This window comes from Colletotrichum fructicola, assembly GCF_000319635.2.
Source record: "Colletotrichum fructicola Nara gc5 chromosome Unknown KSG_Nara_v1_contig12, whole genome shotgun sequence".
Lineage (NCBI taxonomy): Eukaryota > Fungi > Ascomycota > Sordariomycetes > Glomerellales > Glomerellaceae > Colletotrichum > Colletotrichum fructicola.
The window spans coordinates 427,850-452,166 of record NW_027094062.1 but is presented as its reverse complement, the minus strand read 5'-3'; the positions used below and the strand labels follow the sequence as shown (position 1 = coordinate 452,166).

The 24,317-nt window shown below is 50.9% G+C and overlaps 2 protein-coding genes across 2 annotated transcripts; both read left to right on the top strand.

Annotated features, from left to right (window-relative positions):
* Positions 1-19,385: 19,385 nt before the first annotated feature.
* Positions 19,386-20,108, top strand: CGGC5_v017322 (uncharacterized protein; the record flags this gene model as incomplete). The annotated part of the gene is made up of 2 exons (XM_032026771.1): positions 19,386-19,403; positions 19,470-20,108. 2 exons carry the CDS (start codon positions 19,386-19,388, stop codon positions 20,106-20,108), a joined length of 657 nt encoding a protein of 218 aa, XP_031876780.1.
* A 3,226-nt stretch (positions 20,109-23,334) lies between these two features.
* Positions 23,335-24,188, top strand: CGGC5_v017321 (uncharacterized protein; the record flags this gene model as incomplete). Its single annotated transcript, XM_032026770.1, has 2 exons — positions 23,335-23,470; positions 23,548-24,188. The coding sequence occupies 2 exons, from the start codon at positions 23,335-23,337 to the stop codon at positions 24,186-24,188; spliced, it is 777 nt and encodes a 258-aa protein (XP_031876793.1).
* Between the last annotated feature and the right edge of the window lie 129 nt (positions 24,189-24,317).

Sequence of the window (24,317 nt, the reverse complement as noted above, 5' to 3'; positions counted from 1 at the left end):
CAATTTATGCGAAACAGTTTGTCTTTCGACGTCGTATGACAAGCAAAACTCATCACTCATCACGAGCCCTGGTCACAATCTCTCATCTCTCACAGACAAGGATATATGCCATATAAATTGGATCACCGTTCCACCTGAAACCTCTTGACGGTACTTATGTTCCCCTGAGATATATCTTACCAGTTGTTACCTGCCTTACTCTGGAAGAAACATCCCTTGTTGACGTGAGTGTAAACGCTCTTTTTACCTTCGATGCTTCCTGAAATCTTTCATAAGCCTACTTCTCATTCTCAGTACTTCCAAAATTGGGTTATTCTTTATGAAGCTGAATATCTCGAAATATCCCCATAGCATCAAGTAGAAGACATCGTTCACATCAACGTCTACGTGTCTCGTCATTGCCAAACAGACAACAATGCGACAATAATCACCTCTGTAAACCTGAGAGCTATAACCTTCCATTCTCACAGACTCGTCCTGCACTCCCCAGGACTAAGATCGGACCTAAGTCTGATCGTCTGGCCGTGGGGATGGAAAAGCATTACCAAACCTGGCCCTGATCCAGCTGGCTTTTGTTTCAGGCGTAAGGACAATGTCAATAGCATGGATGTAGAATCAATAATGGGTCCTTTGCGGGTTCACTTCCGACTTGGGTCGAGGGTCCCAGATAGCATGGAAGAAGTCCCAAATGGTCATAATGGGATCTAGATTCAGGAAGTTTCCTTATTGTGACTCAGAAAAGCCGTCTTATTTGCTTACTCCTATAGAGCCTGTTCAAATGCCTGTCCCTACCGCTCAACAAATCTTTTCAAATCCAATTGCACCTCCAAAGTCGAGGACATGGAATGAAGACGAAATTGCATGTCACCCACTGAGCTTTGCCATCTCAGCGGCAAAAGTCGTTCTTTCAACGAATCACTCAACCCCTGCCACAGGCATGGAGCTTGATATACAACTTCCATAGTTAATTGCGGCCTGTCAGAAGCTCTTTTACTCTTTTGAATTTACTCCTGGTGGCTCTTCAGCACGTTCGTTCAGCTACTGCCTCCGACCAACCCAGGAACCTAGGTCGTGTCTGTATTGAGCAGGTGCTAGTGTCTCATGAGCACCCGCAGACGAGCATATTACGCTGGTCTAATAATATGTTCATAAGGCCCCAAATCGCAAGCTGCGAGTTTTGCTATTGCTTATAGTTGTGAGAGAAGGCTATCTGCGTGGCTGGCGGTCGCCCCAGATGATAACTCAGGGACAATGCAGGAGCCTGCCCTCTGGACGTCGGTTGGCATGAATGTTATACATGCGCTGTTTTTAATAGAAGGAGTGTCATAATTCGTGTGGAATGACGACTGAAAAGAGATAGGAGTTGGAATCGAACAAGGTCTGGGTAGTGAAGTCTCTTATGGGCTTTTATTCAGCAGATTTGTAGCTGGAATATCCTATGCACAGTGAAGATGAAAATGTATTAAAGGCTAAGTACTGCCAGGCTCTGATACATGTCTTTCTAAGCAGACAGGCTGCTTATGTTGAGAGGCTGCAGATGCTCCATCCGTGTACATTGCCCTCGGCCCAAGTCGGATGAAGCTGTGCTGTGCGTGGGCGAGCAATTTCAAAACCGTAAGAGGGGAGGAACGGTCTACAAGTGGCTCGTGGAACTGGCGGTTGAGCTTTTCGTTGGAACATATTGAGAAGATCGAAGCGTCTTGGTTTTGACAGATGGTCAGTAGATAGTCTGAGAAGGCGTGTCGAAGGACCAGCACACTCCTCTTCAACTCAACCAATTCCACGCTCGTGAAGCTTTGTTCAAGCCCCCCGAGCTCCAAAGAAACCATTGGTAGGACCTACGGAGCTATCCCCTCCCTGAAAAGCCATAAATTGGTCGCTTGTTTGAGCGTGTGTCTGCTGTTTCTTTTGCCTTTCCCTGAAAACAATGAGGACTGTACCAGCTGCACGGCAGTACTACTAATATGAGACGATTCACACTTTGAGAAATTACCATGCGGCTACGCCAAATTTTCTCTGTGCGAATCTCGCCACGTGCGTCGAAGATGTTCTTTGCTGGCTGTGGCCGCCGTTGCTCGAAATGCTTTCCCGCGAATTGTACTCTGTGTCCCATTCGCAGCGAGAACCACGGGGACCTCTTATATTAGGCCGTTGAGAGCCTCCAGCAAGTGCTGCATATTTTAATTCACTTGGACGTGGTTAACTTGTTGAAAATGCAGATAGTCCCTGACTGAACCTCGCAGTATCATTTCGGCCGCCGAGTCCAGCTTTGTTCACCTGCGATGGCCGTCCACCTTGACGTGGCTTGTGTTGCTGCCGACGACTTCAAGACAACTTTTTTGCATAGCTTGAGTTCCGCGTCGTTTGTTTTTCCCTTCGAAGTGCTGCTGTTGCCATTGCTAGTCGAGGTCTTAACAGCTTCTTACGAGCCCTACTGTATTTCGCACTGACTTTGCCCGCGCTGGATCTTGCGCATCCCCAGATGATGATGGCTGTTTGACTGGATTTAGGAGCCATTTTGGGTAATACCAATTGTTTCTACATATACTGAGCTATTTCTATACTAGGGACATGAATTGAGTCCTGCTGTAGCATCAGCAGTTTTGCCAGGCACTCCCGGCAGGGTGGGACCTTTTTTCCACGTTGGTAGAGTGTGTATGTAGCCTACCAGCCACACGTGTATTTCGCTGACGTCAATAGAATTGCTGTTATGGTTCAAAAAGTATCAGCAAATATGAATTGAGCTCCAGATCTGTTTGAGCAAGTGTTACGTGCATTGCACAGGGCCAGTTTCTTCAACACGGAGCAGCAATCCATCACTAGACCCATCACATTGTCCGCGGCATTAGGTCTGTACCTCCGAGTGAGATGGGTATGCTAGTTGGCCCATAGCCGCCTTCTGAGCACAGAACCTGCGCGTAGCTAATTTGCACGTTTACAGGCTTTCCCCCAACCTGTCTATTCTCTTTCGCCTCTGCCATCAAAGATGCGTGGGCCCAGGGCAGTATTCGCTCCTGAATTGGGATCTTTGCCAGGGCCAGGCGAACCTACACCAACGTCTTCAACGCCAACAACCTCTGCATTTGGCCGCTCTTCCCCAAGAGACTTCTGCCTCTCCGAAGATGCGTGTGGTGAAGCGCGGGCTTGTCCGTATATATCAATGTGAAGACGTGGGGTTAACAGACAAATATTGGGTCCAGAGAAGCTTGCCTGACGGCATGTGAAGACCTTTGGATTCACAGCAGGTTAAACGGGCGTAATTGCGAACAGCGTGTCCTTTCCTCGCACTTTCCACGTTGATAGCATAAAAACGTGCTTTTAGATAGGATAGAGACTGCACATTTACCTGAAGTGATGGCGATGGGGTGGTCACCAAACCTCCACCATATCTTTCATATGCCATTGCTGGCAGAACTGGGTATGGTAATGTCAGAGTCTTTTGACTACGACCTGGCGGGCCATGATACGTTTAGTGGTACTGAAATGAGGAGATATAGCGTTGGCAGCAGTTTTAGAGGCAACTGAGAGATATTTCAGACGGTGAGCAATTGAAATAGTCTTGTAGTGTACGTGGAATAGACCCGGCGGTATGTAGAGAGGATCGTGAAGAGGCCGAGAAAATTCTTCCAGCTGGGCCTAACAGACGTTGAAGCACTATGGGATTCGGAAATGAGGCCGGTGATGCGTTGTTGCTAGTGGCTATAGCGAATGTTGCAGTGGTTGTAATAGACGGGCAGTCTGATGTCAACTTGGGAAGACTATCAATAGGGCTCGGAGTCCCTCCAATGTTGCGAAGCAGCTATGATTCTGTCATCGCCCTAGGGGTCTGCATCTTCGGAAACGAGCGCGGAGATATCAACAATATACTTAGCAAACCGCTGAGATGTGCCCCGCAAGAAGGAGCGCATTCAGCCCGAAGATTGGATTTGATGATTGTACGCCGCTGGCGAAGTTGAACTGACGGAGGCGGTAGGGGCCGAGATGGAGGCTTCAATTTCTAAGCCCCTGGGGGCTGCGAAGAAGAGTTTAAGGAGGGCATACATTTGGAAAGATGCATGATAATGGTAGTAGTGGTATTAATGACGAGATTGAAGTCACAGACAGATAATCTCATTGTTCGCTCGGACAAGAACCACCAGACCAGAGATCCCGGACAACGTAAACAGTGCCCCGCTTTCTATGATTGAGACCGCGCATGCGAAACGTGCCTTCTCCTGTCGGACGTGGTCGGTGACTTGGAATCTCAGCGGCATCCTCGTCAAATACATACAACATATCCGCACGGCATCAATCAACGCTGATCCACCTGAATTTCTGCGCAGAAGCAACCGCCAGCGCCACACGCGGGCACTGTTGTCTGGTTTTTTGCAGCCTCTCTGCGACAGTTCATGAACGGGTATGGCAATCGTTCCCCCCAACCGCGTTGGACGAAGCAATAGCCAAGTTACGCCTGCTGGTTCTGCTATGAGACGTACTCTAAGAGATCTTGATCACTGGTCAGACCCGAAGTCAATGATTGGATTCGTGAAGAGTCTGTGCACAGTACTTGTGCAGGTCAAGAACCGGGAACTTGTTTACAGAGTTCGGCAGAGTACGTATGGGAGATATCAATGCTTGAAGTCTCTGGTTAGCGGGTATGCAGTTCCATTTCTTCGTATAGATGGGGCGGCGTGATGCAGTGAAAGAGACCACCCGGGAATGCCATACTCTGAACAGACAGGTTCACGCGGTCGAGGTCGCTCGGAAAGGACTCGGTATACTCGAAATGAATTCCCCTTCTCTGTCTGAGTCTAGAGTTATTCAATCATGTCTTTTCCTCCGACACGCTGACGAGAAAAGAGCTGGTTATCTTTAGATAGTGGAGAATCTGAAATGAACCGGGTTGAGAAAGGAACCGAGCTCGTCACCAGCACCAGCGTCGCAAAGGTAAGGTTACATGTCTACAAGATTTATGCAACTCCGGGGAACTGTCGTCAATTTGCCCACGGGCGCAAACGGAACGACACGTGCATTCATACCTAGTAGACGTGCTGCTTAAGATAGGTTTCAAGTAGTCAAGAGATGTTGTTGTGGATATTTGGTGCTATATGTTCGAGCCAAAACAACGCTCATGTTGAATTTGAGCCAGCGACCATGTTTCGTAGCAGTCACTGTTAACCCCCAAATACCGCCAACTCTCCCGTCTTTCGCTGTCGTTGCAGTTATCCCAACTTCCTTGAGTTGCAGTCTCTTCAATATGACCGGACATCATCCTTACACTATAAATACCCTGCGAACTTGCGCCGTTCGCCAATGCCATCCATTAATCTCATCATCGCTACAAACCCAGGCAGTGCTTTGCGCATCACTACTTTGCCCTCCTCAGATTCTCGGTACGCCCACGAATAGTAGTCACCTTTGTGTGCTACAGGCCTTCTGACGACGATGAAATGGACGCAGTCTACAATTTCTCTGATGCCAAAGCCGACAACAATGTCGACGCCAGCCTCATAGAGAACCTCGGTTCCGGCATGTCAACTGAACACTCACGCTCACCTGGCTGGAGTCACACCAAACATCACCCCCTACAACGAGGATCGCGTTCGGCGTCCATCGCACCCCTCTTTCCGGACCTTTGTCTCCTCGAAGTCTTGGATCTGCCGCTCGTTGCCGTTGTCGCCGCAACAAAATGCCCAGTCAACCGTTATGCGATCCCGCCCACCGCAGGCCTGTATCACCAGCGCTAGGTTCGCTCTGCCCGGTCACTGAAATTGGAGTACTTATTGGTCTCCTCTCGGAAGGCTCGAACCATTGGCTTTCGCCAGAGTAACATGTACGGATCATACTTTGTCTCTACTCACTACTCGACGAAACTATCGGTCGGATTTCTCCGAATCCCATTCTGGAGACGATCATCGGCAAATGTAGCCTCGATGGATGCATTGTGCAACCCTCTCAACAACAGACGTTTCTCAATTTTCGGTAAAAGCTAGTATCTACCGATTTCACTACTCTTGCAGACTCAAAAATTGCATGTCTGTCTTCTATTTACTGCTAACTGCTAATTGCACTGATATCACAATGTCGTCTTGGCAAATTTGGCGCCCAGTGGCATTCTGGGTTGACGCTGAGCAGAGACAGGCGCCAGAAGTCCAGACCAGAACACCCCTAGGCAATGATGCAACGTCTGCTAGGACCCAAATAGACCCAGGACTGGCCAGAAAGTCAATCGAAAGGTACATGCGTACGTTACGCGCACGCGAACATAAGGTTACCGGATTAAATCGATAACGTGTGTCGCAGCTCCGTTCGACTTGCTGAAAGATACGTGGAACTGCAGAGAAATGCGGAGCTCTCTGAAATTACCATGTTACTCCTTCAATGATTCCTTTCACGCTTCCGTCCCAGCGTTCTCGCTTGTCTTGTATGTCAGAAGTGCAGCTAGAGAGGCCCAAGCTGGCCACAGCAAGGTCAAGCTACCTGCACCTCCACTTCTTCCAAAGTGATCTGGCTCTGAATCAGAAATGGTGTTCGCTAACATACATACAGACATCAAGCCAGTACGTGCAGATCTTGCCTCGATGCAAATGTATTATTCATGGTTTCAGACGCATCTGTTCAGCCCATGGATGAAGCTATGTGCCCTTGCCTACCTCAGCTGCGGGCATCCTACCTTCCCAGTAACATTATATCGCCTTGTTCATGCCGTGTTCCCACTTTCCCCATGCCATCTACACTCTTATAAGTGACGTATGAGTTCTAATGCACACTGTGGGACCGGAATGAATGCCTCATAGCTTGACAGTGGCTTGAACAAACATGCTTCGCCCGAAAGACAGCGTCATATCGCCTGGTTGGCCGTAGTTGTCCGAAGTTGCAATTACGAGTCGCAATAGCCGTAGAAGACCGTATTCATCCACCGCATTGAATAAAAAGAAACTATTCGAGCCAATTCAAGTGCTACAAGCATCCATGCTGTAGGCATGAGACCGCGGCCCCTTATTAGGCCCAAGCCTTCCCATCCAGCGCCGCCAGAAGAGCTCCCCCGGCATCAACCGATACAATCACGTCGATCATGTAGGTGAATTAGGAGTCGCGGTCTCCGAGACTGGAACAATAAGTTCATGTGCTGTTTCCCCTCTTCATTCTCCCCCGAATGCCATTCCTCGTTCAGAAGCGTTCGTGCCGGTGCTGTTTCAACATCGCTGACCAAGGCTACGGCTTCTTCACGCGCCGCCGCCGCAACAGACAGAAGGGAAGAGCCTAAAACTCTATACGCTGCACAGAGACGGTGGGATTTCACACAAACTACCGACTTGCGCATCTTTGATTGCATCTGGGGACGCGAATGACGCAAATGATCGATGTCTGACAGTTGACTCCCATGTCCCCTGATACCAAGATCGATGACGTTTTACTTAGAATGTGTAGATCATGAGAAACGCATTTATCACTTGCGGTGTTTCGGCACTCTCAGCTTAGCTTGATTGTGCTGCCCGAATGATACTTTCCCCGTACACTTCCTTCAATTGTACCAGGAATAAACCTCGTAAAAAGCAGCCAAGTTCGTGATCACGGGCAAAAGAATCGGGCATAAACTGTTATGTTTCTTGTTGGCAGGCTTCGATATATATGAATTGGGAGGGCATGAAGGGAGATTCATAGGGTAAAAGTGTTTTTACAGTGCTGATACCAGTAGGATGTTCAGAGAAGTATCTCAAAACTACGACCAACAGCGGTCTGTATGAAGGCTTGAGAGACCAGTGGGAGCTTTATAGTGACAGAAGGACCAGACCAATTGAACCAAGACACTGAAATACTTCTGCCTTAAGATTTGATAAAGCTGGTCTTTACGATACTTCGAAATCGACATTGCGGCGATGCCATTCAAGTTTTTCAGTTCTAGTAGGTCAGCAGTGAGCACAGTGGGCATGGAGTTGCGACGTTCATTTCGATGGACCAGGTCTCTGCCACGTGCAGAATGTTCCCGTGAGTCTGACGGGTAATTTCCAATCGAATGACTGACATCGAATCATTGGTTTTCATTATCACTTGTTCGAAGTTATTTTCAAATCTGGCATAGACTCGTAACCCGCGCAACTGGGCATGATGTTGTTTGCCTGAACGCGTTGGTCGAATTTCACGACCCCTGGAATCAACGGTGTATCCCGCTCCGCCTCTCTGTGCACGCAATCACACAGATGTATGATTTGGCAGTGTGCAATTTCTATGTGACCCAAGAGTTGAAAGACCAAGCAGACGCATCACAACGGCAATGGAAGGAAAACGCCATGCTACTTTGGAAATGTTCTCGCTTGATGGGATACCCAGAGCTATCAGTGAAGCCAGTCAATGCTCGCGCATGGGAACACCTTTACATAGACTAAATTTTGTGGCTTTGGCAAGGTACTTTGCTCCCGGGGTCATGAGTAGAGCTTTCCCTGCCCTTCAGGCCAGAAACTGAAGTTCAACAAGGCCAGCCTTTCCCAGAAATGTCCGAATGGCCTTGTTTGATCCGTGGTAGCTTTATGTGAAGCAGTTATACGCCCGCATCCAAAGTTCCCGCACTCTATCCTGCATCAATGGTGTGTTTGCCATCACAAATCATGAACTTGTAGAATTGGGTGCGCTGTCAGTGAGGTGACATGGTGCTGAAATGCGAAATCCAACACACAGCAGCAAAGCCAGAGCTTGTGTGGGTGACACTGGCGAAGAATTGAGGGATATTGCGACAGCCACAGGGTCAAGCAGGAGGTGTCTCTCAACCTTTAGAATCAATCTGAATAAGACTCAAGTTATTTCCAACGCAGAACTTAAAGTCGTCGCTATCTTTAGCGTGTAGCCTGTCCTTGGCAACATAGTCAGGGGAAGAGAGAGGCGAAAAGCAAGAGAAGTTTCTGCTCATGGTTCCTGCAAGTAACCGTTGCCGTCAATAGGTGCAAACAGGAGTGCGCTTTTCGTTGTCTTCAGTTCTTCGGCAGTCGACGAATCACTGGGATCGAGACAGCCATGGAAATGTGGCCAGAATAGCACGGAATGTACTCGCGGTTGACAATGCACGGCAAGCGCTCTAAAACGGCTGACCACAACACTATTGCATCAAATACTATCACTTTAAGACTTGTTCACATCACAATTGCCACGAAAGCAAGCAGCTCGTCCAGCTTGGTCCTCGGTCCTCCGCATCGCGCATAAATAAAATCTTCATATGATTTTCGTGTCCCCTGTTTTGCCAACTTTACGCTCAAATTTCTGTCACCATCGGATTCTGAATGGGCTTCTATGGTTATCTCTGATGGCACTCAGGTCCGTCCACTTCATGATTTTGGTATAACGTCGGCGGACACGTCAGCTGTGCTGGAACAAGACGCTATCCTGCGCACGCATAGTTACCAAGATGCAAGTTTCAACTTGATGCTTGGAATTCGAACCCCTGTATCTGAATAAGCAAGAAAGCTATTGAATGAATTATTTCATGCGGTCTGAATGCTCCCGAATACCACCCAAAGTATGAGATTGAACTCCGAAGAACTCTGAAGCCAGAGTCACTATAAGATGCAAACGGAAGTAAAGTTACGAGCAAGATACCTCGCTAAAGCTTCAAATGAAATTAAGATCGGATTGTATTTGATACTAAGAGGTACTAGTCAAATACCGGTCCATATCCTTAGGCAACTCCAAGGGGACATCAAGATGGATTCAAACGTGCAAATATAATCAGAGTTGATGAGACGTGGATGTCGAGTTTCTAACCAAGCCAGTGTATTCAGGCAATGGCGATGAAACACCCGAAAAGCCCTCAGAAATACTAGGTAGGGAGACTGAGGCATCAAACCTGGTCATGGGAAGGCCAATCAATTCGAGGAATGCTTGGAAAGTGTCCAGGCGACTGAAATCCACATAAGAAGCAGCATCTTAATGTTAAACTTTTGAATTGAATAGAACTCCGCAAATCGTACTCCCTTTTGGACCGCTTGACCGTTGCTTTTGAGCAGAAAGCTTTTTGGCATTCTATGGTATATACTAAGACCCAAATGAAGAGAAGTTTTGTCGAAATCGCTTTTGCCAGACGGTAAGAAAATTTCCTCTGTTACTAGGGAAACTATTAGACATTCAATATCCTCAAAGCTCAAGCTAAATCATGCGCCTATCGCTGACTATACTAAGGGAAAGAAATCTGCCTAGACTGGCACATCAGTCCAACCCTAAGTTGAAGGCTGTTCTTTGCGTGCTTGTATTCTTTGTGCTGAGATTAAGCAACCGTATTGTTTTCCGCCTTTTAGCGAGTTCGGTCATTTGACATGTGAAGCTTGCGACCAAACCGAGGGATGACGATTTAAGTTTGGTCTTGAGGCTTGGAAAAACTGTCTGGAAATTTCCCAACCCATCATGATTGATCATGATTCCACTCTCTCTGTCCAAAGACACATATCATAAGTAGAATATTGGACATAGGCCGTCCTGACGACACCTACCACATTGTCTCCATACTCTCTCTTTCGCTCGGTGCACTTGAACAATACGTACCAGAAGCAGTCAAATCAAAACTTCAACTGAAAGCAACTGAAGAGGAGTGTCGTTGTAATGGTTTGATTCGGTTAATCCTGCGCTGTGGGGTAGAAATAATTCACCGTGTCTGTAGAAAATTGTCATCGTCGACTCGGTTTGTGGAATAAAGATGCACTGTTGTGATATGACTACGGCTCGCATCAGAAAGTATCACGCTGAGGAACAACTGAGTCAGTTCAAAGTTTCGATATGAATGATGGGAAATCGCAGCGTTCCCTCAGAAGGATGGCAAAAAGCGTAGTGGCCGATATGAAGTTTTCCGCGAGACGGGATTAGCCCGCCGTGGTGGTGCAGATTCTGCGCAACGGAGAGCGTCTTCTCCCATCATCTGTGCATGTTAAACCGAGCATTCAGCTGGGAGATGACATGTAGGACCCAGCATGTTGTAATATACGCATGCGTGGCCTGGTGTTTTGTCCCCTTTCTGGGCATGCATGGTCCTGATATCCGGGGTTGCTCAAGATCAAGGCTACCGATAACGAAAGGTTCGGTGGCGGTGGGCTGTTTTACAGTTCGCCCCGGAAGGTCGCATGGTTGATTCTGTCGAAAACTACACCATCAGACCCATGAATTCCACGGATACCATGCATGCGTCTTGGTCTCGATCGTCATGTTGCATTGACTCTGGACCCCAGCCACGCTCCTGGCGGTGAGTTGGTTCGGTGGATGTTAACGCCAGACGAATGGTGGCCCTGGTCTTCATGTTGATGTTTGTTTCAAACTGCGCATTCTAGAAAAGTCGCATTCTAGTTCAATTATCGGAAGAACTAAGACTGAATGACTAGGTGTGATGAATGGTACGAAGCAGTGGTGACGCAGGTAGCTGGTCCCTCCTTTGGCTGAATTGCATAGTCAGCCGACGCTCGAAAATTGTCTGAATGCTACGATGGGCAGAGATAGGACAATAACGCATCCGACGATGGTTACGCCTACAAAGCTTGAGCTGAAAGCGTCTTCGGTTCAATGCTTCCCTTTTCTTCAATGAAATGGGTCCCCAAAGCTCAGGGCTCGCGGATTTCCAAGGTTCCCATCTTAACTTTAGCCAGGAAAACTACTACAACAGTTCAGAGATCGCGCATAGAACTTGCTTGACCCATCTAAGCATTTTCTACCTGCGTTTGATTTTGCACACCTCAAATTTCTACCTGACATAAACCGAGAAGCTTCTCTTGACATTAAGTAGGCGCTTTACTCGTGAACTCCGCATCTTTTTTGTTAACTCGACTTAAGAGCCAGTGGTTCTGGTACTTGCTTTAGGCTGGCGCGGATATTGTTCGAGCCTTTTTCTTGACATGTATGGTGTTCAATTCCCCAGCTCAATCCCCTGTAACTTACTAAACATTTCAACATTTGTCTTTGTTGCGAATGAGAAGTGATTTCTTTCGCAGTCGACCCTCAACAAACTTCCGCCTATTCCTACGTCGAGTATAGCCAGATTTTGTCATCGGAGCTTTCGGTTTCGATGCTCAATTGATCTGTCTGTATTCAGACAGCGAATCAGCCGTGCCGTTGCAAGCTTCTGATATGGACTGAACCTTTGCACAGCTGAGAACGGTGCTGCAAAGTAAAGCATGTGGCACTAGTGTTGACAAAGGCATACCCTGAATTTCAATTCCCACCAAAACGCACATTAAGCTCGTCAACATCTTCAAAAATCCCATGAGGAATGCGAGCATATGAAACCATCAGAGCCTTTACTGCAAAGGGCGCCTCAATTCACTAATGGTTTCAAAGGTGCCGATTTCGTATGCACAAGTCTTTTCCGCCTTTGAAAATAGTTGTTTGAATAATTGTGTAATTATGTGTAGAGTCCAAAATCAGTCCATCGACTGATTCAGGGTAGAAGAGTGATTCTCAGTCGCCCCATGAGTACTATGAGCTGCGCAAATGTCCATCAAGATATGCATTAAGGGCGCCTTCGAGAATGTTTTCATAAAAAAGAAATAAAGTAAATCGGGAAGGGACACTAACTCATCTCGGTGTACTTTGAGCATTCGGCGAGAAATGACGTCGAGTTTCACATCATTTCGAAGAGCGTGAGCTGTAAAATCTCAAAGCTTACAATGTGCTTGCGGCATCTCATATGAGGAAATTCATTCACGAAGCTTTCTTGTTTTTATTTTTGCCGGAGACAGGATGTTTGAAGTATACGCCTCAATTTCAAGCGTGACAAGCAACACCAAAGACTCGCTCCTACATCCAAGCATGCAAGATTCTCTTACTTCTAGGCAAACTGGAACCGTCCACGAGTATAGACTGAGGTAACAGGGCTTATATTAGACGAGACCCGTATCTGTAGCCTGGCAAAGCTCATGAAACGACTGACATTCGCTGATACTCCATGAAAGAGCTTCCAGGGTAAGTCTAAACTGTCAGAATCGGCTGACGACATTTGGAAACCTTGTTGTACTGCCCCTGGCGGAGCAAGATCAAAGCCGCTATGGGTTTGCTCATTTTACTGTGATATATGATGACAGAGTTTGCGATATCTTCAGCAATCACAGGCCGAGACACGAGGCAGCTAAGTGACGGGTGATGAAGCCAAAAGACAATATCTACAGAGGCAGCCTTGCTTGTTGACAATAAATCGCAAGACGATAAGCATGTAAACTTGGCGGGAGGAACGTTCGTGATGAGGCTTCCCGCCCGTCCGTGGTCCCACGGTCAGCGTTGTCCTACAAACAAATATTGTACTGAAATCATATTCTTCATTTTCTCATGAGATAGCACAAATAATGTGGCGCGCATCTCGAAACCTAGTAGAAGTCTAAAAGACATAATCCGATATGTTCGCACCGTAGTTATAGCTTCTGGGCGCCGAAGTCTGGCCAGCCTATCATTTGATGCATATTTGAGGAACGATTGACAGGAGTTCGCTGGAGCCCATCCATTGCAGGAACACCAGCATGATCAAGATGTTCTCTCAGATCAATGTTGTTCGCTCCTCGTCTTGAGCCGGTGACTGCACGCATTCATGTTATCAAGAAGCCAAATGTGTATGGAGAGACGGTGAAGCAAGGTCTTATACAGTGTGTCGACGCAAGCGCGATTGACGCCGGAACAACTCTTGAAAAGACTTCCAGAATTGAAACTCGTCTGGATTATTTTCAATCTGATATCTCCTGAAATCAGTGGTTCAAACGGAAGAACGAAGATGGCTAAGGAAGAGGTATTTGAGAAAGTCAGGTTGAAGCTCCAATGGTCAGAGTCTAGTGACCAATGCGACGAACCAGAGTCACACTGTGACACCTCCAAGAAAGTGACACGCCAATGATTGGACGATGCACTTGAAACGAATGGCAATGTTGTCAGACATACTTAGGTGTACCAAGTAGACACCGACATGGCCAGCTTTTGGAAAATTTGACCACATAGCCTTTGAACGAGTGATTTGGGGCAATCTGATATTCGTCATTGACCCTCATGGACAAAGAACCGTCTGCTTCAGCGGCAAATACAGCGAAGTTGGCTATTTTGGAAGGTAGAGTAGTGGTTTGGGTTGGCGCATCCCTCAGACTCCCATACCTTTGCAAGAAAAGTGAGCACTGTCGAACCAGCAAGGAGGAAAGTCTCGAGAAGGAGGAGTGAATGCCCAAAAGCTGATCCAATGCATTAGATATGCTCATAGATTCCGATGTTATTTATCGAAATGATGCTATATTTTCGTCGAGCAATTTTGAACACGCAAGTGTTCAGTCCAGGCTTCAAGCATGACCGCAACCATAAAAACGGCATTGACGAAGGCGATGTTATCCTCAACCGCAACAACTTCGAGGTGGGCGGATCTTCTATGGGACTTCCTGATACGTAATACCCACGGAGCCGATATCACCAAGCTGAATCAGCGCACGAGAAAACGTCCAAACCGGGCTCTAGAACAGACGTTATGCAGGCTTTTGGAGGGTTCGCCATCGCAGTACTGAGTCTTGAAGCATCATGTTCGGTGGGGGAAAGGCCAAGTTGATGACGCTTTTTCATGGCGTATACGGCGTGCCAGCGCTTGAATTGTGGCCAAAAGTCCCGTAACAAACGCGGCCTGGGTTGTTCCTGTCCGTGCCAGACATCCGCCCAAGGTGGTGATCCCATTCACCATCACAAAGTCTGGTTTCAATATGAACCCAAAATATTTTACACCACACGCCGACCGCTTATATGTGGTTGTAATTCTTCTTGATTTTGATGGATTTCACGTTCTCACATACTTCAGGGGGCTTTGGTGCCTGTCGGGGCAGCTTCACCCAAGATCTGTTGAAAGAATATAAGTCTTAGAACACGTCGTCAGAGCAAATGCAAGGCGCGAACAATCGGTGCTATCAATGCATAACGAGGGACGCTTGCGTCTCGACTTTTGGTGGCCTTGGTGGATTGAGAACTTGTCGCGGAACGATTTGTTCTTCTTGGCAGTCGTAGTCTGACACAGCGATTCCGCCGTTTTGGCAAATGACGAGGCGAATGAATGAATGTTGGCTCCAGATTCGGAACGGTTGGCGAGACTGACAGTTTTGGACACCCGAGGCGGGGCAGGATTGATGCATTCAACTGAATCGAACAAGTGGTCAAGCGTCACATTACCAGCATGTGAAGCCCTGATTATAACGAAGCTGGCGGATACTGAACGACGTGTGATGGGCATCGATCCACTCAGAATAGACCCAACGAAACGGAATAATTAATCCATCAAACTGAGACTATCCCCAGTATTAAATAGTCACATCCACAAGGGTCGCGATTTGAGTAGGTTGATCGGAACGAGGGTATCCAGATCAGTCCAGAGGCCGGGTGCCGGGTGCCGATAGGACCAACACGGAAGCCGGCCACGGGTCCGCATGCCCCACAATATCCCGGCCCCCGGCCAAGAAAAAAGGGCGCTCAGCCCAAGCTTCGAACCTTCGACCCCTAAGAAGTTTCCAAGCAAAACGTAGGTGCCCGCAGCCATACCGCCAACTCATACATCACATATAAAATTCACCAGATCACATCAAACCTAGCCAATTAGCCGAGTGCAAGCCGTTCGAGAGTCGAACAGACAGGTCCGAGGGCCGAAGCTCCTGTTTGATCGAACGCAGTCCTGAAGATGGGTTTATTCGTCCAGTTGGCGTTGAAGAGACTGCCGCGATTCAGAACAAGAGGTTCTTCTTGCCAGTCACCTCAGGTCTAATACGCAATCTCGCTGCGGATTTCAGAGTTACTCGCCGATCCTGGGGCTGGCCGTGAGACCCGGTTCCGGGTGGAGTGGCTGGGTGACAGCGCCGCAGGTCCCCATCCCGTTGCTCCGCGTCTGCATGCTGCGATCTTATTATGAAGAAGGTATATTACATAAAGACCTACTGAAAATCTGTGCCAAAGACGAGCTGTTGCTGTGCATTTTGACACACATGGGCGTTATTCAGCCTCATGCAAGTCCTTCTCCGCAATGCCGAGACTGAAGCCCAGGCCACTTTTGGGATTTTCCCCAGCAATGCCCTAAAAGTACCTAGCGAAAGTGCGAATGATTTGGCAAAGGGGGAAGATGCGCTGGACGGGCTAGCACTGTTACGGGCTGCGTGTGATTGGCGCGTCGCGGGGCACACCATCTGCCCAGGATGGTACGGGTCTCTGATTGGCCACAGGACAACACACTGGCACACAGGACACGCTTTCACTGTCTGTCATCGCTACCACATGGTTGGTCGGTGCTGCTCGGCCAAGCCAATCGCGCCGCTTTGGCCAGGCAAAAGTTGTCGATGACCCTCGCAGTTATCATGATGAGTGCGATCAACGAAAAGTCGTACACATCAACTTGCACGCATGTAGTGCACTTGCAGACCGTCAAATTGAAGCATCGCACCAGATTTTGTGCCGCAGCTGGCATCCAGTGGCAATCATGAGCTTCCCGTCAAACTACAAGGATGCAATGGTCTGTGCTGGAGCAGAGGCGCTTCTGGCATCTTTTCTGCCCACATCTTAACTACTTAAACGCACTTGCAATCGGCTTTCCTGGTTGGTGCTGCTCAAAAAGCCCTCCAACCCAATATATCGCGCCCGGATACACGAATCCACCGATTGCGAACCCGGCGAGGCTGATGAGCATGCCGCAACACGAGTGCCGATCCCCTGGAAGCCGAGCTCCGACGCAGGCTGTGGTACCCACTTGACGAGCATGACGAGGAACCTCTCGCTCCAAGTTGGTGTTGCACCCCCTCTCCCTTGGGATCAATTGAGTCGGACGGTCGGAAGGTTTGTCGAGTACTGCGAATCGGATTGATCAGAATTGATTGATGCTGCGTTTTGCTGGGTTGATGGAATCGGTCGGCCGTGTTGACGTTGGAGTCATCATCTACCTTGTCGGGGCAACTGGGATGGTCGCAATCGCGCAGCCGCCTATGTCGATCCCGGAGTTGACATGCTTGGACCGATAACGCTGGGCGGGACCGCGCTGGAAAGATGGCCTTCCCCGCCACAGTCTCCTTCATATCGAACAACCCGCCCAACTCTAACAATGTCGTCGCAAACACTAAGAAGCTGAGTCGCTCCCTCTGTTCAGCAAGCCATTGCAGCATAGTCTGGTGCGAGAAGGGACAAACGGGCTAACTTTCAACCAGAATAGGTCGGCAACGTACCCTCTTCCGTGAAACCTTCCTCGTCAGGAACCAACGAATTCTCCTTGCGCGCGAAAAAATGCACTTGTACTACATATACCGGTCGAGACAGTTCCCCGCCTCTTTCTCCATCAAACACCCCCAACCAAAGTCAGATACTGCTGGGCGCGAGGTCTTCTCAAGCCCTGACATCCATGCACAGACACTCTGGAAGGTCCTGAGTTGAGTTGGCTGGCCTTGGGTGTAAGCAATGCCATAGCCGGCAAAAAGAACATACAACACCGGGCATTCGCCGGTCGTCACCGACCCGACTACTACTCCAGCCCTCATTGGCTTATCTATGGGAGAGCGGACGGGATCCCGAGTTTTCCAATGGGTATGGTCGTATGTGACGATGATTGGGTCCAGCAACGTAGATAACGGGTGACATCCTGTGACTTCAACCAGGCTTGAGCAGCGCAGTTGCAGGGGAAAACAAGTTGAACCAACGAGCTTGACTGAAAGCTGGCGGCGCCATAGCCGGTGCCTGCTCCACGAGACACGCACCGATGACCGGCGCATTCACTTAGAGAAGATGGTAAGGTCGGGACGAGAGGGTGCAGGAATGCCGTCTTCAAGCGTGATGTCAAGCTTAGGGTCCAGGCCCAGGCCAGGCATCTGAGATCACCATCGTACTTCCATCAACCAGCGAGCCGCTGCGGACACGCCGTGTGGGCCGCGACGGCGGCATTAGGCCAATTTATTGCTTCGACGATCCAGAACCTTTGCGTAGCCTCTGATGGTGGACTCTGACCGCAATCGTGTGCATCGTGTGCAAGCAGATGCAAACGCTGCCTTCACGTTCAAGAGGCTACGCCACGATGCACCGTCAGTCGACGCCAACCTCCGCGAGCTGTGACCGCACCATCGCCTGTCCGTCCAAAGTTCCTCTACCGCCTCCCCGTCACCACAACCACTTCCGCCCCGAGGCTTCTCCCCGAGGATATACTCATTGGTCCCATGAGCAAAAGGCGAGCAGGACGTGACGGTGCATATTATGCAAGGCCGGTGTGCAAGTGCGCGCAGCCGAAGTTGCATCGAGTGCCTTCACCTGCAAATTAACACACAGGCCGTTATGCATGCACTTTACAGGTAATGTTTGTCGGCGATGTACAGCAGGCGAGGACGGTCCTGGTGGGCCGGCCTACTAACACTCTTTATCACGATATGCTGCATGGACGCATGTTGCAGCAGGCTCATGCATGTAAATGGTTCAGTACTCTACATGATTGGTTGCATCGTGTCCCGGCAGACTGACTCACCTTAGTCATCCACGCTCAAACGCAGGTCCTGTTGTGAGGTACGAACCTACTTGCGGGGTTGAAGATGCCCCGCGATCGGGACCTACCCGCTGTATTGCTGCATGCGCATGCATCAGCGGCAGTCAAATCATCCATTAGGAGATGCTGCCACGAGCGGGAGGGTGCTTCCAAGAGCGAGTTGCTACCATGAGCAAGGTATGCTACTAGGAGCGGTGCTTCCAAGAGCGATGGGGTGCTTCCAAGAGCGAGAGATGCTTCCAAGAGCGAGAGATGCTTCCAAGAGCGAGAAATGCTTCCAAGAGCGAGATGCTTCCTAGAGCGAGTTGCTTCTAGGAGCAAGGGATGCTTCCAAGAGCGAGAGGACTTTGCTACACACGGTGACACCGAAACCCAATAATCCATCCACCAGAGTCAGAGAATCCAGATGCTTGATAGAAAAAGGAAAAGAAAGGACGGACCATCGACAGCCAAGCCACTCTTCTTATACACAAAAATTGAGAGTGGAAGCCAGCGCCTTACCAATGCAAGCTGTGGTGCAGACAGAACCTGACAATCCGGGGTTTTCCATCTGGTGAAGGCAAAGGGCGGAGGGGGGAGGGTGGGGACCCGACGAACGGGCTGTCTGCCGGCATCACACTACCGCAGCTTCCCGTTGACGGACGTCAGCGGTGAACATGTTCATGCCATGGATGCTTGCGACGAACATGTTCGCGCGCGGGATGCGGCTTGAACCAGTATGCAGGAACCCTCCGGCGGTGTGCCCACCGCTCCAGCTCCATGGAAGTCGGGACCTGGATTGAGGGCATCGCAGGAAGCATCGAGCAAACAGCCGTCTGCCTTAAAGCTAGAGAGGTCGGACTGTTTGAGACGCTCGTCTCTCCTTCTCTCGCACCCGTAAACACGAGCACGCAAGCCCGTCGTCTCCAAACACAAGCTCTCCAGGCGCAAGCGTTGTGCCATGTGCAAACATACCCAGGTACCTATGACCTACGTAGCAAGAAAATCCTCCAAATGGCACCGACGATTGACTGATTGATGCCAGCGTCCCGGCGCACGCGCCATCTGCGGCACGCCCATCTCCTACTACCAAGATAACCTCAAGAACCGCCGCCGCTTCCGCTTCCGACTCTGCCCCGCGACAGAGCGCGAAGTCATCGACGCCGTCATCCAGCGCGGCAAGCTCGAGCCGCCTTCTCGCCGCTGGATTCTTCAGCTCGCGGCCAGTTGCGGCATTCGGTTCTCGGCGGAGGACAAACCCCGTGGCGGGGTCAGGGCCGGGGCCGAGCCCACGACCAAGGTCCACGTTCCGTACATCGACCAAGTCCTCGAAGACAAGTTCGCGAATAAGGTCGAGACGATCCTCAAGCTTGCCGTCAAGAAGGGCAGCATCACCACTCCTCCTGCCGTCTACCCATCTGGACCTGCTACCGCAGTCGAGCAGCCCCAGCCCAGCACCATCGCAGCCACCAGTGTTACCGTCAGTATCGAAGCGAGCACCAACGCTGATGCAATGACGATGGATCGAAGCTCGGATTCGCAGGAGGGCTTTGTCGAACAGGTAGAAGAGACAGGTTTGAAGGTTCGGGAGAAGAGAAAGCAGAAGAAGAAGGTCGCAAGACGAGGACGTCACGATGCGATTGATGCGCTCGTTGACGACATTTGGGAGAAGATGTGTCTGTAGCCGTCAGCCTAGACAAGTTCGGCCGTCTCGCCTGCGCGGCGATTCGCTCAATGTATGCGCCTTGCCTGAGATCAATGCCTAATCAACTCGGTTCTTGTGTCCACCAGCTTCCATTGTGCAGTGTTCTCGTGTTCCATGTAGAGCAGGATCCAATGATTGCTCGCGGGGCAGACAGCTAAGCCATCGGCTCGTTGAAACTAGAGTCAGCCTCAACTGGGACCAGCGTGAACCCGATGCAGAACGGTTTCGAAGCAGAAGGCGGCGACAAGGCCGAGGCTGGACATGGAGTGCGATCATGGCAAGGATTGTCGGAGTTTCAGGGCGGAGGTAGGATTGTGACACGCCGGTGTTGCCGCAGCGAAGGATGATGGGCCAGGGCGAAAGTAGATACCGGTCCGTGTCGTCGCTCTAGGGTATGTGTCTGGAGATGCGGCTCGTAGTGCGAGCACATCCATTTTGGGGCCTGTGGAGGATGCATTCGTTTTCCAGGGTACGTGATGGAGGTCTGACGCACAATCGGGGTCGAGCGAGGGCGCAGCTCGCTGTAAATTCTCCTGAGCTGCAGCGGATGCGCTGGCGAGAGGGAGGGATCAATGAGCCTTGTTTCGAGTTTGGAGTTGACCGGGCGGTGTCTCGTGCTGGATTGACAATGAATTTTGGAGCTTTAAGAGGAGAGTATCGTGGCAGAAGGGTGTCGTGATCGTCGTCGGGGAGAGAGGGCGCCGGGGCGCCGGGGGCAGCGTCGTAGACGAGGGTAGCAGTCAGCATGTGCTGTCGAGGCAGATAAACTGACCGGAAGGACTCCCGGGCGTAGATGGGGTGGAAGAATGGGTGAATGCCAGGTTTGACCAACCTGTGATAGAGGCAGCAATGTTAAAGGGTCGAGTGCCTCTGCAGAAAGACAGCTAGAGGACTCGAAAACCATGCTCTTGCAAGGGGGTACAGTACCCGATTCGTCATTGTCTTATGTCAGCAGTAGCTGCACCCGCTGCTGTCGCGTCTGCTTTCCCAATGCGCCTGGCTCAGACTTTGAGCGGGATCCACAGCTGTGCGGTGTGCCCAATCAGAGAGCTGTACCATCCCCAGAAGATGGTACAGACCCTCAAGCGCCAATCACAGCTGCCCATGACCTGACGCGCATCCGATGTCATGTTCTCAATCGCAGTCAACCTTATAAGACCGCTGCCATCTGACGATGCACGGCATTCTGTGTTGCGCTTGCATCGAAGCCGGAAGCAGGCTATGTAGCCATGAACTTGTCGCCATCCTCCCAATTGATGATGACGACAGCCCAAGACGCGACGCGATGGGATAGAAGCTCTGACGGCCCGCTGCACCGGGCGAGAACGCGTGAGGCCCAAAATTGTGAGTTTGCAGCCAATAACCTGGCCTGCCTGGGCAACGTCTTGTGCAGGAGACATCAACAAGACTCAGCAAACATGGTGCGGCCAACTCGACGGCGCGACTCGTCAAGTCCCCTGGTGACAAACCTGTGCATAGTGAGGCTGAGGATGGTGGCTGACAGAAAAAGTCCCCAATTTCGTGGGGACTTCCTTACTTTAAGGTAAGGTAGCATAGGAAACTCCTGCGTGGGTGGTACCTGCCTGCCCAGGACACCTTGGGGGGAGTCATGATGGTCGGGGTGCACGCCTTCAAGTCTATCCGTGTCATGGTCTGGAAGACATCAGGGTTCTGCACTTGCCCTGGACCTTTTGTAACCTCGATGTCATCCAATTCCTGCCACGGTTGTAGCACCGCGCGCGAAAGCACCCACCTAAAGCCTTCGGTGATGGTTCCTTCCGACCTGTGGTGCTGCGGCCAACCAGAGAGCTGTACCATCCTCAGAAGATGGTACCCCGCCCCCACCACGGCCCTCCCTCCAACCTCCACTTCCCGCCCAAAAGGTCGTCCGTTAATTATACCTGCCTGACCTTCAGCCGTGTCATCTCGTCATGAACTCCTCAGGTGCTCACTACCTTGAATGACTACCGAGCACTCAATCAAACATCTTCCATCGACACCTTGGGAAATCCAGACCTGATTAGCCTGGTTCGATCAGCGTCGACGGGCGCGTCGGCATCCCAGCCCCACACGGAGACTGCACCTGTGCCAACGATGACCCTAAGTCACAAGAGCCTACCTTTGGGCCCCCCGTCCGGATTGATCGAAGGACCAACCAGCGAATATGCAGCGAAGTCTCCCCAGAAGTCCCTGGTTGACCGTGACTGGCTCGTCAGGGCCCGTACCATCTTCCCTGGATGGTACGGCCCTTTGATTGGCTGCCAGCTTCCCAGGCAAGGACAGCAAGGTCACAGTGGCCATTCGAGGTCCTCTTTCTTTGGCAGTTTCGGAGCATGGGCCGGAGCTTGGGCCGAAGCATGCAGGTACAGACAATGAGGTCACAGTGTGGCGTTTGGGATGATGAGGCGGCCCTGTGGCGGTGCGGGGGTGGAACGGTCGAATGGGCACTTCTACCACCAGCAACTGCTCTCGCGCGCCTCCAGGTGGTCCCATACGCTCGTAACACACTCAATACGAAAATTCGACAGGAATAAAGACCTTTCAGATGCTAAGGTGGGAGGAAATGCAGATGGCTGGTTAGCTGTGGTCAAATACCCTCCCTGAGTCCCTGCATCCGTTTTGTTTGTTGGAGCACCAGGCAGGATCAGGGGAGGGGACCGCGGGGCTGGCTTTAGGGGCAGACGCACGTTTTCTGGCGCTGCGATAAAGTAATGCTTAGCGCTGAAGTGGGACCTGGCTAGGGAAGTGCTGCCGACCTGGGCCCTCCCGACAGCACTAGGCCCTGAGGTTAGTGCTGCCGCCCCCTGAAATACGGGCTGCCACCCACTGATCTGCAGGATATGGCCCGGGTGGGGGTTCTCATCTGCGTGGGCCCAGCGACGATGTCCCGTTGATGAACTTCGCTAGACATCACAACAAAGCCGACTGACGGGTAGGGCCCAGACCACTTGACGTATCCTCTAGCAGCCCTCAGCCGAATGCTGTGGCATCTTCGCGAGCCGTCTGCCACGCAGGGCAGGGCTGACAGAACCCAGCAGACGGGAGAAGGTTCCAGCCAGTCAAAGGCGGCAACGACAAACGGACGCCATCCATCCATGAATCCCAACAACACCACCACCAGCAGCCTTCACCTTCCGCTCTTCCTCCCTCCCCAGAGCCACCGAAGCCTCTCAATGCTTCATCCAGACGGATGAGACACGCAGAAATGCCTCGACAGACGGACCTCTCCCACCTGAGCTCGCTGCCAAGCAACATCAGCGACGAACAGTACCAATCATTCGTCAACGCAAACAAGGAGCTTATCACGAACAAGTTCTTGCTCACGCGCGATGATTTCGACTGTACGTTCAAGCCCCTCTCCCTCTTCCTCTCCCCCTGCGACTCTCGCCCTTCCTCTTCCATGGCTGACATACCACAGTGAGGAGCACCCGGTCGGAGCCTCGTGGATGTCTCCCGGGTCAGCCCCTGAACGCAGCGACAAGCCTCCGAGAAGTGAGACGGTCCGCGCCGACGCGACGACCAGTCGGCGCTGCCCCCGCGAGCAAGAGAACCGCCGGACGACGAAATACCACATATGTTGATTTGGTTGACGAGGAGGAAGAGGGTGGAGAAGAAGAGGAGGAGCAGGAGGAAGAGCAGGAGGAGGAGATACTGGAAGAGAAGGAAGAGGAGGAGGAGGAACTGGAGCAAGACGTCCCCGAGACCATGGTTAACAAGGAGAGAGTGCGCGTTGCCATTCGCAACTTTGTCGTGTCTTCCGAGAGCACAGCTCGTGCGGAGGTGGAAATGCGCCTGGCTCTGTACGAAATGCTCCGGCACGGCGTCGAAGACGTTGATTCTGAGCCGGAGATGGTCTCCGGCCCCAGCCGCCATCGACCCCAGGCCACCAAGTCGACACCGGCCAAGTCAACACCAGCCAAGTCCTCACCGGCCAAGTCGACACCAACCAAGGCCAAGCCCAAGACAACCAAGAAGACAGTCAAGGGCAAGGGCAAGGGCAAGATGACAGCCCGGGCGACCAGGGAGCGGGACATTGATGACCTGATGAACCTGTTCTAGAGCAACAATGAGAACGAGACCTGTGTGTGCGTGGTTGTCGTTCAGCAGATAGTGCAGCCGTTGATCGCATCGCGCTAGTTAGTAGTGCGATTTGAGAAGACCTTAGCTGCAGAAATCCCAAGGCCCAGC